The 14319-nt window shown below is 38.6% G+C and overlaps 1 protein-coding gene across 1 annotated transcript; it reads right to left on the reverse strand.

The window, feature by feature from the left end:
- Nucleotides 1-11151: 11151 nt before the first annotated feature.
- Nucleotides 11152-13325, reverse strand: LOC115920254. The gene is made up of 3 exons (XM_030975658.1): nucleotides 13258-13325; nucleotides 11712-13042; nucleotides 11152-11159 (listed from the first exon to the last, which is right to left on the reverse strand). Exons 1-3 carry the CDS (start codon nucleotides 13323-13325, stop codon nucleotides 11152-11154), a joined length of 1407 nt encoding a protein of 468 aa, XP_030831518.1.
- Between the last annotated feature and the right edge of the window lie 994 nt (nucleotides 13326-14319).

A 14319-nucleotide genomic window follows, 5' to 3' on the forward strand; every position in this document is an offset into this window, starting at 1 on the left:
TCTCTCCCTTTTTCGATTTTTGTTTCCTTATTTCCCTTCCCTTTCCCTCTTTTTCTATTTCCCTCTTTCTTTCTCTCTCTCTCCCTCCGCCTGTCTCTCTTCTTCTTCAACCATTATTTTCCACTCCTTTTCTTTCCTTTCTCTCCCCTCTCTCCCATCCTTCCTTCTATTCATTTAAAGAAATCCTTTTTCCCTCCCCCCCCCCCCTCCTCTCTCTCTCTCTCTATCTCTTCTCTTTTTTCCCTTGTTGCCTGTAAGTGGGGACTTATGTTTATGTGTCCCTGGCTATCTATCCTGTTTTAAAAAAAATACGTCTCTTCAGATCCTGTGCTCCCAGATCTAGAACACTGTGTCTGAATACATACAACCAACAACTACCTAGTACACAGCCCTCTCCAGCCCCTCGCTCAAATCCCCTCGCCCATAATCCGCACCCAATCACTTTCATTGGAACCCGGCTTGCGCGCATAGCCGTAGTCCCAGCTAGCGAGATTCGAGTAGCGCCCACGGCAATGGTAAACACATCCCAGCGAAGGTTTCTCATCAATCTACGTCAAGGGTGATATTGGGTTACGATCTACGGGCTCTGCCCTGGTTAAACAATCCTGATTGCAGGACGCCGAACTTGATGGGGGTCGTCCCACATACTGGTATCTACATTGACTCCCGGAAAAATACATACTACACAAAATATTCACACAAAAAACTCAAGAACAAAAGCAACAATGTGTTAAATAAAACTTTAAAAAAGAAAGGGAACAAAGCGTAGAACGTCATGATAAGGTTATTTAATATGGATTTTCGTCGCACTGTATTTAGGAACTTTCCTTTAATGTATCTTGATTGAAACAAGCACCATTTGTCGACACCCACAATACATACCAACGTTATTGGGTAGTATTCTCGAAAGCGGACTATAAAGTTAAACCTGGCCTAACTTAATCCGTTCAAAGATGGTAGCGCACTGAAACAGCAACCAACTTTTTTGTAGTAAAATCGACCAATCATGCTATTACACAGGTTGTAAGATTGTTTTGGGGGTACTTTTTTTAAGTATTGCAATGCTATAAGAATATTGAAAAACATTATTTACCTACTCTGTCGCACATGATGGTAAAAAAACAGAATAAATCAATGAATAATGAAATAGATAATGAATAGATATATATATGAATAAATGAATAGATAGACAGACAAATTTAAAATATTTTTTTTTGAATTGAGAAGGGGAAAAATAGAAGAAGAAGAAAAAAAAATAAGAAGAAGAATAAGTATAAGAAGGAGAACGAGCTAACGAAGTTACGAAAAAATGGGTCCCCCAATTACAATTCTATTAGGAAAACGTCCTTCCACTTTTAGAGGTTGTACATCTGTTTGGCAGTTGAGACATCGTGGGTTCTTGTCTAGGGTTGGGGCACTTTTCCTGTCGATGATAAGGGCCACCGGTGAAAAAGGGATTCCTTCACACTTTCTAATCTGATCTTCTAGAAGAAGATTCGGAATCGTATCTCAAATTTCCTTTGATGGGTTCAGGTTAATGACATTCAGGAGAGGAGAAGTGAAGCAGTTGGACTTAGGGGTGCTAAATAGTCAAGTTTTGTTGTAAACATAGTGACGGACCAAAGGGATGGTAGGAGGCCGGGGAGAGGAGGAGTTGGCAAGAGGAACAGGCCCCCATACTGATCTGATCAGATTTTATAATCTGTTATATTGTGATATATTTTTACACCTGATTATGTTTTTTTTTCCTGCCTGTCTGTCAAAAAAATAAAAAAATCATTAAATCAAAACAAACAAAAATACCCCCCCTCCCAATCTCGGTTCAGCATTTAAATAAATTTGCTTTAAAACCTTTATATTGTATTATATGTTTGATATTATTCTAAAATTTATTTTTCATAATTTCATATCAGCTCATTTCACATCTTCAGTAGATCGTAAAACAACTTCGGTATACGAGAAAGAAAAAGGGAGGGAGAGAGAGAGACAGAGGGACAGGGAATGAGGGGGAGGGGGGAATTGAGTGAAATAGGGGAAGAGGAGGGAAAGAGAGACAGAGAGAACGCGAAATAGGGACATTACAGGAGAAAGAGAAAGAGAGAGAGAGAGAGGAGGTGACAGAGAAAAGGTGAGAACTATTTTTTTTTAGAAACCTCAATATTTTCATTTGTTGTTCATCCTATTTTATGCAATCGTATTTTCCATTTTTTATTCAAAGAGTCAGCTCAATCTTTTTTCCAATCTTCTCCTATTAAATGGCACATTTCCTATTGTCATTAATGTTGTATGTTTTCGATTTAGTTATTTGCTGCTAACGGTTATTTTTTCGTTTATTGCTAACTTCTTTGGAGAATATTTAACCGAACTGCCTCAATCACCTGACCTAAATATTGAAGAAAAAAAAACTACCACCATCTTACATGCGATGTCATGTAGTACGATCAGGTGACAATTACGATCAAACGAGATCATATGAGATCGCGATGTAGAGCGAGAGCGCACTGTGCAGGCCATACTAAAGAGATCCCAGCTAAAATACCCAACACGTAACAGTGTTTCGTATGCATGCCACCCATTATCCCATGTTAGGTCACATTGACAGAAAATATGGCGTTATGCGGCCGCGAATCCCCAGTCTTTTTTGTTTTGTAATATTCTTTATTGTATTCACTCAATAAATAATATTAATTCATACAAATTGTAATATATAACATATTGAAACCAATTACAGAGTACAAAATACAGTAATCTCAATTATATTGAATGAATTAATATTGTTATAACCCCCCCCCCCCTCTATATTTTGTTCTGTGTTACTAGTATCCCTATTACATATTATAATTTATAACATATTGGAACAAAGTACAGACTACAATCAACTTAGTTATATCGAATGAATAAAGTTTGTTAAATCCCCTACCCCCGTTAAAAACAAAACCAACAACAACAAACACAAAAAAAAAAAAAAAAAAAAAAAAAAAAAAAAAAAAAAAAAAAAAAAAAAAAAAGTCGATAAAACCTGATACTATCGATCACATTTAGCGGTTACCTGGCGAGGTGTAAGGTAGCGACAAGATGTCAATTAAAGAAAATGCTCTTTAGGGGGTAAATTCCCGAATTGATTTCGAAAAACATGAGTCTCTTTATAAAGGTGAATAAGACGCAAAATCAATCGTAAGAAAGATGACTGTAAAAACAACAATAAATGTGACTGGAACCAATCAAATTTAGGGGCAATTTGTATATACATAGTTACGGTAATTACCTTAACACCCTGTTTGCAAGGCAAGCAGAAACAAAACGAAAGAGATAATTTTCCTAATTTAATTTCCTCGAATTTTCCCAAAAATATTAATCGCAAACATGTAAAGATGGTTTCAGTATTAAACAATAAAAAACATTACTTTTCTTGGAAATCATAGTGAATTTACCATGTTTCAATACATCACTGAATTTAAAAAAGATCACGATCATTATTATCATGATTGTTGTATACGTCTGATTTTTACCCGCTGTGTAAATTCCCAACCTTTCCACATATCCTGCACGAAATGACATGTGTGGGGCTGTGGTATACATGTATATATATATATATATATATATATATATATATATATATACATATACATGGACCCAGAATCAACTGGGAAGAGAATGTCAATAACTGGAGTGGACTAAAACAGCAAGAGTGCACCAGAATGGCAGAAGATAGAGTGAAATGGAGAGATGTTGCAATCAACCTCCGAACCGGGAGAAAATACTTAGATAGATAGAAAGATACATATATATGTATATATATATTTGTTTCATCTTCCCTTTCTTCTGTCTCATATATATCATTTTGACACTCAACCTTCTACACGGAAATCCACATTACATCCACGATGAAATACCATGTCATACATGATATAAATAATAATTTTGTCTGAATCTCGGTGATTTACATGTATTTAAGGTTAAGCAATGGTTTGGGTTTCGAAAATTCCCATTTTAGCTCCGTATGTCGAATTACTTTATTCAAGCTCATTCTTGTCAATCCTGGATAAGACCAAATAATTTTTAAAAAAATGTTAAGCGTCCTACTTTTTTGAGAAATAGGAAGGAGGAGGCCCTTTTTTCTTTCAAAATGGCCGCTCAAAATGGCCGCTCGGTACATTTTCCCTGACAGTCGGGCTATTTTTCAAGATTTTTTATTTTTTTAAAATCAGAAATAGATCCATTTTAGTAGTGTTTTTTATGTTTTTTTTTCTTTAAAAAAAAAAATTCCAAAAAAATTCCCCCCCCCCCCAAATCAAAAAAATAGGAGGCGGCCCCAAAAAAGGAAGCGGACGGGGACGCTAAACATGTATATTTTGTTAATGGCCTAACATGGCTTGAAGTGATCATTTTTTTAATATTTGAAAAAAAAATCTTTTTGAGCTCTGACCACCGTGCAAATTACATGTGTTATTAATTTTAACAAATAATATAATTTTTGTAATGTAATTATGTGCACGCTTATTGAAAACAAAAAGAAAGTAAAAGGAGTAAAAATAAAAAGTACAGTTTTTAAACTAGTTGGTAACTATCATGCTTGCATATTTTAAAGTTTTCTCTATGATAGATTCATGCACACGTCACACAGCGAGATGTGCCATTTCTTGTCAAAATAACATCTAAAATGGGAACCAGGGCATTGTTCTTTTGTAAACAACAGTCAAAATATAGATTTTATTGCAAAAGAAGAAGAAGAAGAACAAAAATAAAATCACCATGACTTTTTATGATTCAGACTAGAGGCTTGACTTAGAAATCATGTCCAGAAATAAATACGAGCGTCCTTGCCTATTCGCATGTTCTCTCTCTCTCTCTCTCTCTCTCTCTCTCTCTCTCCCTTACACAAACACATACACACATATATTTTTCCTTTCTACTTTCTTCCTTTCTTTTCTGTTTTCCCTCTCTTTCTCTCTCTCCCTCTCTCTCTCTCCCTCTCTCTCCCTTTCTCTCTCCCCTTCCCCCTCTATCTCTCTCCCTCTCTCTCTCCCCCTCTCTCTCTCTCTCTCTCTCTCTCTTTCTCTCTCTCTCTCAATTTCTCACGCTCTGTTTGTCTGTCCGTAATTCTCTATATATATCTCTCTCTCTCTCCTTTTATCTAGCCATATTCCATTCCTATTCCTCTTCTCAAACTATCCTCTCTGTCACAATTTTTTTTTAGGGGAGGGGTCTTCCTCTCTTTATTTTTCTCTCCCTCGCTCTTCAATTCTTCTCTTGTATCTCTCTTCCCTCTTTCGTAATGTCTGTATTAAACTCGCTTACTTTATTTTTGTCTGTCTTTCTTTCTTTATACGTTTTTTTCTCTCTCTCTCTCTTTTTTTTCTTTCTCTCCCCCTCTCTCTCTCTTTCTCTCTCTTTCCCTCCCTCCCTCCCTCCCTCCCTCCCTCCCTCCCTCCCTCCCTCCCTCCCCTCTCTCTACTCTACTCTACTCTACTCTCTGCCTCCCTCTCTTTCACATGAATTATACAAGAGACTGTTCATCTATATGGGTGCCACATACTTTACGAAGGTTGAAAGCCAATAGCCGCCCCGGGAATACAAGTCCTCCTGGGTGCATTCTGAATACATTACGAGCTTCGTGCATCTGTCTTGACACGCCGTGCCTCGGTTCTATTCCTGTCCCTTTTGTTTTGCAGACATTTCCCCTTCTTTTCACTCGATAATAATAAGTGAATATTATATGCATCTGGAACAAAAAGAACTATCACCTGCTATACACTACTCCCATAGTATGTTATCAGTTGTAACATGGTTAAACTATTGAACATGTCGCATGGTAGTATTTAATGTAACTTTAGAACGCTGTAAGTTTATTTTGTCAGTATTTTTTTGTTGTGTGGGGAGGGGGAGGTATAAGGGGGGGGGGGGTGATTGGAATCTAAACGTTTAAATTTAAAGGCATCATTTAGCAATGTTAAATCTGAGATGCATGGCCCTACGTGTTATCAGTGTCTGTGATATGGTGTAATATTGAAGCCCTAAAAAAATTGCGCTTCAAAATGATCATGAATTGCCTCAAAAAAGGAAAAATCTTTGAGTGACCGGTGTTACCGTACTCATTTCCCCCAATAGACTGTAGTGTTATGAAAACCGTTAGAAAAACGCAAAAATTGATTTCTATTTCCAATCATATATATCTTGATAATCAGACAGGCGATCGGCTTGTAAAAGTCACGGGGTTCCTAACTGACCTAAAGGTTTATAATTATGATTGTTACATGATCTAAATCCAGGATTTGGTTTAAGAATCTGAGACAAAGTTAACCAATCCCTTTACACGGTCGGTCAAAAAAAGTCTCTACCCCTCATTAAATTAGCTTTAATGTATGATATGCAGTTATGAGTTACTTTTTCGTTTTAGAATACGTTAACCTTTGGATAGATTTCTGTATTAAAAAGAAATTGATTTTATTACATGCTGCAACATGTTATAATTTAGAGACAGTATTAGGAGGTATAACGGAAAGACAGTAAGATGCACAGGGATCAGAGAGAGGGAGAGAGAGAGAGAGAGGGAGAGGGGGTGGGAGAGAGAGAGGGGGAGAGAGGGAGAGAGAGAGAGACAGACAGACAGACAGAGAGAGAGAGAGAGAGAGAGAGAGAGGAGTGGGTGGGTAAGATAAAGAGGGAGAAAAGATTGAGGGAGAGATATGGAAGAAGGTTTAATGTCTTCGTCAGAGTGTATGTTTTTAAGATGGCAATCATGATGTAATTCATGGATAGCAGATTGACATTTTTATGACCTTTATACATGAAATTATAGAATAAAAAGCTTGGCAAATAATTATGCACGTTGAACTATTAACGAAAATATGACATATATTCACATGAACCTGATTTTGGGTTAATTGGCATAGAATCATAGTCTGCGCCAACCTGATTGATTTGATTTGATTTGATTTGATTTATTTATTTTTTTCTGATATGATTATCTCTGTGAGCGGCATGTTCATTATTCATCATAATGTGGTATTACCATTGTATAACGAACTCTCTTCGTAATCACCTGTTGTTCTTTTCTGAGCAAGAGAACTGACCTTAATCGTTAGCATGTCATGGCGTTAAATTCTGCCGGATGTCCCGGGGTAATTCAACATTAAGGACCGTGTCCGCGGTTGAAAACGCAGTCAAAAACGATTAATGATTTACATGGTTTACCTGAGGAGTTACGGGTCTATGTCGTGGAGCATGGATAATGTTTCATGCAAATGGCGTCGCTGCCGGGGGCATAGGGGGCGCGCGAGCCTCCATTGCAAGGGCGAAAGAAAGTGAAGAAAGGAGAGGGATTTATACAAGGAAGGTGTTTGCCATGTCTGCACCTCCTTTGCACCCTCATTCCACTCGAGGGCATTTCATTCACCTTGTGAAACCGGCGCCCCCCAATATGATACCCCGAAATAGATGCTGGACCGATTAGACTCCGTTACGCCATAATTATATTGGCGCAGGTACGGGGACACGGGGTAAATGCCCCCTCCTCCTTGTCGAATGACAACAAAATCAATATTACAGACGTGGGAGCCTCATATTACCAAGTAACGATTCAACTTCTTAAAACAGTAATATGAGAGGGAAATTTCGTTTAAAGTGATAAGTCCCTCGAATATCAACCCCTCGCTTCATTTGTTGCATTTGAAAAATGTATGTTTATATTTATTTATGTATGACAACTTATTTTGTGTAAAAGAAATGTGGCTTATTCTGTTTACGATATTGTTTTGATTGGAATATTTGAAGGTTTGTATGTGAGTGGGGCAGGAGCGTACGCAGGATTTTTTCAAGGGGGGGGGGGGGAGGGTTTAACAATTTCAAATCGGATCGAAAATTTCGCAAAGCCTCTGCCAGCCGCTGAATAAGCATGGGGGGGGGGGGGTGGTATAAAAGAGGACATATTTTTGTTTTTGTTGAAAATTTGACCGATCAACATTTGGTTCCATGGGGGGGGGGGGGGGTAAGGTCACCTTTTTTAGGTCACCGATTAGCATTTTTTTTTTTTAATTAAAAAAAATAAGAAAAAAAAATAAGGGGGGTTCCTCCAAAACACACACATACAAAACTGAAGGGAGTGTTTAACCCCAGACCCCCCCCCCCTGCGCACGCGCCTGGATTGGGGTGAGAGAGAAGGAAAGAGAGAGAGAGAGGGAAAGAGGGGGGGGAGGGGTTGTTTTGGATGTTCGGCGTCTCGTGAAAGTGAAAGTGGGACAATAAACCAGGTTCGAACTCCTCGGCTCCCTCGGGGTTTCCGCCCTGATTATTCGTCTAATTCTATCCCGAGCTATTTCTGTGCTCGCATCAGCTGCCTCCGCGATTGTTCATGCACATAAATGATGCATCAGGGTTAATATTTTATTTGCTGTTCATTCAATTTTTTCCTAATTTTTTTATATCCATCTCGATTTCTTTCCCTCGACTCCCGCTACATCCGGCTCCCAATTCTCTCTTTCCCTGTCTTTTTATGATGATAATAATAATAATAGTATTAAAATAATATTACATCTATAAAGAGGCTTTTCATTAGATACAAAGCGCATAAACACTAAATATTCACAAACAAACATAGAGAGGGAGAGAGAGAGAGAGAGAGAGAGTGAGGAAGAGAACATTATCATACAAAGCTTTAAACAGAGAGGAATATTTTTGTTAAAAAGTGTTTTCAGACACATCTTGAAACTTGTGAGAGTATGGCTATTTTTAGAGGTAATGCAAAGTTTTGGGAAATTTTGATATATGTGGATGCCCCTGTGGATGTATTATAAGCAAGTTAGAAAATTTAGCCCCTAAAACACTTCTGCTTTCGAGAAACTGAATAATAATAGATTTACCGGTGCTCCCGGTATGTATATAAAAAAAAACATTTCAAATAGCGCCTAAGGCCATTTTATGGTGGCTGCGACCATGAAAATATCAGAATATGCAGATCTGATTTATAATTTCCAAACGGGAATAGCAAATCGGCTGATTGTAGTCGAGAAACATTGTTTTAAAGCTAAAGTAATATCAGTCTTTAGAGGGGGCTATACAACATAAAAAAGTTTGTTATTTCCAATTTCATCACTGTTCATTTGAACCAAATTCATGACTTCATACCATAACTTTGTATTACCTTAAGTACAAAGTGTGATAAGGAGTTCCAAGTTTTGGGGGAAATAACTGGGAAAAAAACCTATCATCTATCTATTTACTGGTTCGAGTGATGGTAAGTGCATTACCAGTATCCGATCGTGTCCATTCCAACTCCCTGATTAAACGATAGTAGTTCAAATTTCTTTCTCTCTTGCTCTTCTCCGTTCTGTCCTTATCTATCACATCGCCATTATTTCTCCTCTTTCTCCTCCCTTTGCCTCCCTTCTCCCTCTCCACCTCTCTCCCTCCCACTGTGTCCCCCAGTCTCACTCGTTCTTGATCTTTCTCTCTCTTTCTTTCTTTTCATGTTTCTGCAATTATTTACCTGCCTCTCTCCCTATCTCTAATGTTTCCCTCCCCTTCTTTTCATTTCCTTGACCCACCCATCTATCTCTCTCTCTCCCTGTCCCCCTTCTGTGTGTGTTGCGTGTGTGCGTTTGCGTGTGCGTGTGCGTGTGTGTGTGTGTGTGTTTGCGTGCGTCTCTCCCCGTCAGTCGCTATCTGCATTACGTTCTCTTACGTTCTGATGATTCTTTCTTCATTTCGAAAGAAAGCCGTCTGTCATCACCACTTCCAAATATCATCAATAAATAGCGATATTTGCAATCCATGCAGGCACTTCAATGAGTCGTGCTAACTTCGTCTTATATCTGATTAAATGATGTTTCTCAATCTATTCACATCCACTTCATGTTGTTAAAAGTGGTCAATTCTCTCTTTAATAAATGCAATACTTTGCTATTAAGAATGAAGTTGCACAACGCATCTTATTATACATCTTCCACATATCCTAAATGATCCTCCAAGCTTATTCTCTTGGCGCATTTAGTTACATCAGCGCATTAATGTGCACATGACCCTTTGTGCGAAATTTGAAGATGCTGCTCTCAACAGACCCTTCTTTAGTAGAAATTTGCCAAAGTCACGTTGGTGAATCTTGGAATGTCAAAATAATGATTGATTTTTTTTTTGTGGATAATTTTTCCTTTCTCTTTTGGAAATTTAATTTGTTCAACAAATAGTGGATGAACATTGCATTTTACGGAATTGTGTCCGATCGGACAGCAAAGGACTGATTAGATTTGTGATTTGTGAACGTCGAGTAAATTGTTAAAAATTATATAGAAAAATTATAATTTAATGAATATATCAACAGCTGCCGTTCAATCTCTTCTGATGTATAGTGTTTGATTTTCTGTTTGTACATTATATACACTCTGTTGGCAAAGCATCCCTGCCCTCAGATTGCACTCAATGCTATCCAATAACCAATTTCTTCGTAAGCTGTGGGCAAGGGGGTTACCATGCACAATGCTACATAGTCTACGACTCTGCAGACACTCACTCGTTGAAATCGTGAAACTCATAGTCCAATCTAACAGAATAATGTACGTTGCAGTACCAAATATATATTACATCTGCAACTAAAAAGGAAGGAAGTATGCAATAACTGCGCATGCGTCTGATTTTCGATTGACGCCCATTTGCACGAATTACAGAGTCGGCGAGCCTCGGTCGTAGACTAAATTTTGAACTCGAGAACATCGATCCCACAGGTAAAGCCGAGCAGGGAATCGACTTGTTATGATGATGACAGTGATATGTAATTGTGTTTCTAGATAAACTGGTAAACAAGATTTAAGAATAGGAGGAAATATAGATCTCCCTCCAGATGCGCGGATGTTTTTCCGTCATGGTTAGATTATGAAAGGGGTTCATAGGAGAGCCCTTGGGATCTTTATCTTTTTCCTGTACCCCATGGTAAAGGTTTGTTGGCAACGTTTTGTTTAGTGGGAGTCTACCAATTTTAGTTCAGTAATGACATTAATAATCAGAAGAAAACTTAATAAGAGGAACAATCCAAGGTAGATATCACATTCTCATTTCTTGAAATATATTGATAAACTTTTACTGCGAATATAGTATGTGTAAAGAGGATTCAAACATATAAATGCACAAGACCCAAGGGGAGGGGGGGGGGGGGGGCACCCGTTACAGGTCTACAATCCGAGTGAAAATACAATCAATAATCTTTGAAAGAACTGCGTTTGCTCAAGATGGAGAGACGACAGAAGGTAATGAGAGAAAAAAAATACCACAAAATTACCAGAACTTTTTAAACGAAGCTACATAAGTTACTTAAAAGGAAAAACATGAAGTTGGATAAAGAAGTTGTAATTTTGTTATAACATTTATATTTTTGCTTCGTGGTTTCTTTTTATTTCATTTTGAAATGAAATCGAACCAATTATCATTAATATACTTCAGTTGATATTATATTAGTCATATTGAGACGGTTTTAATTGAGTAAATCTATAGTAATACAGCCAATGCGGTTTTATAATGATGTACGAGATATTATTGTCACATTCATAATGGGGCATCATTTTCATGTATAGCATTGGATACAAACAAATAGTATATTAATATCTACCTTAGATTTTGTTACCATTATTAAATGTTGTTTCATAAAACTTATAATTATGTAATAAGTTGTTCAAAATCAATCAAAATCAATCTATTGAAAGTTTTGGCCACGATGGAGCTTAGACTGATTCCTCGATAGTTTCCTCCTTGGCTCAGGTCTCCAGACTTTGGTATTGGTACAATGTTCAGTATGGACCATTGGTGGGGCTTTTCTTCATTGATCAGTGCGTTGTTGCAGAAACTCAGAATTATTTCATCCAGGTCACATCTTTTTAGAACCTCTGGTGGTATGCCATCTTCCCCAAAGCTCTTCCCTTCTACTAGTGACTTTATTGCCTTTGAATATTCTTTAAGATCAAATGGCCCTGTCTTGATGTTCAGACTCTCTAGTATAGGCAGAATTTCTTCATCCTCATCATCTATATCAGGAGGGCTTCCGAGAAGATTCTTGAAGTGGTTGAACCAGTTTATGACCCTGTCTTTCTGTGTGTCTCCTTTTAACTGCCCTTTCGGGGATGCTTTCCTTCCGGTTATGTCACTTATGAGTCTCCAGCTCTGCCCATGTTTACTGTTGGCATGCGCTCTCTCCACATCTTTTAGTTTACTATCAAGATCTTCTTCTATAACTACATTGTATGCTTCCTCAAGGTTGTGCTTGGCTTGCTTGTAGATCTGCCGATTTTCATCAGTTGTATCTTTCTGGTACTCCATGTAGGCTTTATTGATCTTATTTCTAGCACTGATTACACGTGTATCGTTGGGAAAATGCAACTTTCTTGTCTTCTTTTTCACTGGGATAACTTTCTCAGTAGCCTCCTTATGTGCTGTTATGAATCGCTCATACCTCTCGGTAGCCGATTCTTCCTCCTTCTCTAGGGGCTGGAACCTGTTGCGGACTTCAATGCTGTATAGCTTCTGAAGGTGGTTGTCAGTGCTGAGAAGTTTCCAATCGTGCTGTTTTCCTTTTGCCAAGGTTTTGCTCTTTCGAAGGCTCAAACGGACTCTTGCAGATACTATTCTATGGTCGGATCCTACACTGGCAAAAGTACTATACGCCTCGACATTATTCAAGCTGTTCCTCCACTTTTTCCTTATTAGTATATAATCCAGTTGGCATTTACTTCCACCTGGGCTAATATAGGTCCACAATTTCCCTTTCTTCTTACAGTACTGACCACTTGCTATAACTAGGTTCTTTTCAACTGCCATGTCCACTAAGTACTTTCCATTTCTGTTGGTTGTTTCATGGTAAGTGTATTTAGCATCCTCAGGTCCAATTCTGGCATTGAAGTCTCCAACCACAAGAAGAACATTGTGTGCTGGTACGGAGTCAATTGCTCTTCTTAAATTGTCATAGTGTCCTTCAATGATATCCTCGTTCACTACGTTGGTTGGGCAATAAGTTGTAATGACTGTAGTTGCAGGGTTTCCAGCGTGGAGGTGGGAGTTTGAGTTGCTAGTAGAGAGGCGATTATGGACTCATGGGCTTAGATGTTAGTTGCCAGAGTACAAACGGCAGCAGAGAGGTAGAATGAGAGGTAGGATATAGAAGAGGAAAGATGATAGCTTACATGCAGAAGGAAGGTAAGGGCATGCAGGGAAGAAATGGAAGGGTGAAATGATAGCAAAGCACGCTAACCGAAGTTGCGCATCTAAAAGCCATTACTTGACCTGTACTTGATAGTCACCTGAGAACCAACCAAAATGGATTCAGAGTTGGAAGGACCACAGTGGGACATATTTTGGCACTTCGCAGGCTTATAGAAGGAGTAAAAGAAAATCAGCTCCCGGCTATTATCACATTTATTGACTTTCGCAAAGCCTTCGATACCATCCACAGAGGCAAGATGTTGAAGATCCTTACTGCATATGGCATACCGGAACAACTGGTGAATGCTATTGGCAAGATGTACGAAGACACCAAAGCAAAAGTAATATCACCTGATGGAGAGACTGACCTCTTTGAAATCATGGCTGGTGTGCTTCAAGGTGACACGCTTGCACCTTACCTATTTGTAATAGTCCTCGATTATGCCTTGCGAGCAGCTATAGACGGCCATGAAGAAGAACTTGGATTCCAACTAGAAAGAAGGAGAAGTAGGAGAGTTGGTCCGGAAATCATAACAGACCTAGATTTCGCTGATGACATAGCCCTGCTATCTGAGGAATTAGAGCAAGCCCAAAAACTGCTGAGCAGGGTGGAGACATCGGTAGGCAAGGTCGGGCTCCGGATGAATTCAGGCAAAACCAAGTTCATGTCATTCAATCACAGGAGGATCATCACTATAAAAACAAATGATGAAATTCAGTTGGAGAATGTACCTGATTTCAAGTACCTGGGAGCATTGATGGTGAGCACAGAAAAAGATGTGAAAGCTCGTAAGTCAGCAGCATGGAGAGCGTGTAGCAAGCTTGGAAGAATCTGGAAATCTTCTCTTCCTAGGCAGTTCAAACAACGTTTGTTTGTTGCTACAGTTGAATCTGTGCTTCTATACGGCTGCGAAGCATGGGCAGTTACAACAAAGCTGGCAAAAGAATTAGATGGTTGCTACACCAGACTTCTTAGGACAGCATTCAACGTGCACTGGAACCAGCATATGACCAATAAAGAGCTGTACGGGAAGGATCTACCAAAAGTATCAGAAAAGATCAAAAAAAGAAGACTACGTTTTGCAGGACACAGCTGTAGGAACATCAATGAACCAATATCTCAGCTTATACTCTGGAAGCCTA

This window comes from Strongylocentrotus purpuratus, unplaced genomic scaffold (assembly GCF_000002235.5).
Source record: "Strongylocentrotus purpuratus isolate Spur 01 unplaced genomic scaffold, Spur_5.0 spur5_scaffold_8, whole genome shotgun sequence".
NCBI classification, from domain to species: Eukaryota; Metazoa; Echinodermata; class Echinoidea; order Camarodonta; family Strongylocentrotidae; genus Strongylocentrotus; species Strongylocentrotus purpuratus.

What these genes read in the sequence shown, in the direction of transcription:
- LOC115920254 (XM_030975658.1), bottom strand. Translation starts at nt 13,325, where the DNA reads ATGTCCCACTGTGGTCCTTCCAACTCTGAATCCATTTTGGTTGGTTCT. An exon ending in CAGGTGACTATCAAGTACAG is followed by an intron (nt 13,043 to 13,257) that starts GTCAAGTAATGG and finishes CCTCTCTACTAG; the next exon opens with CAACTCAAACTCCCACCTCC.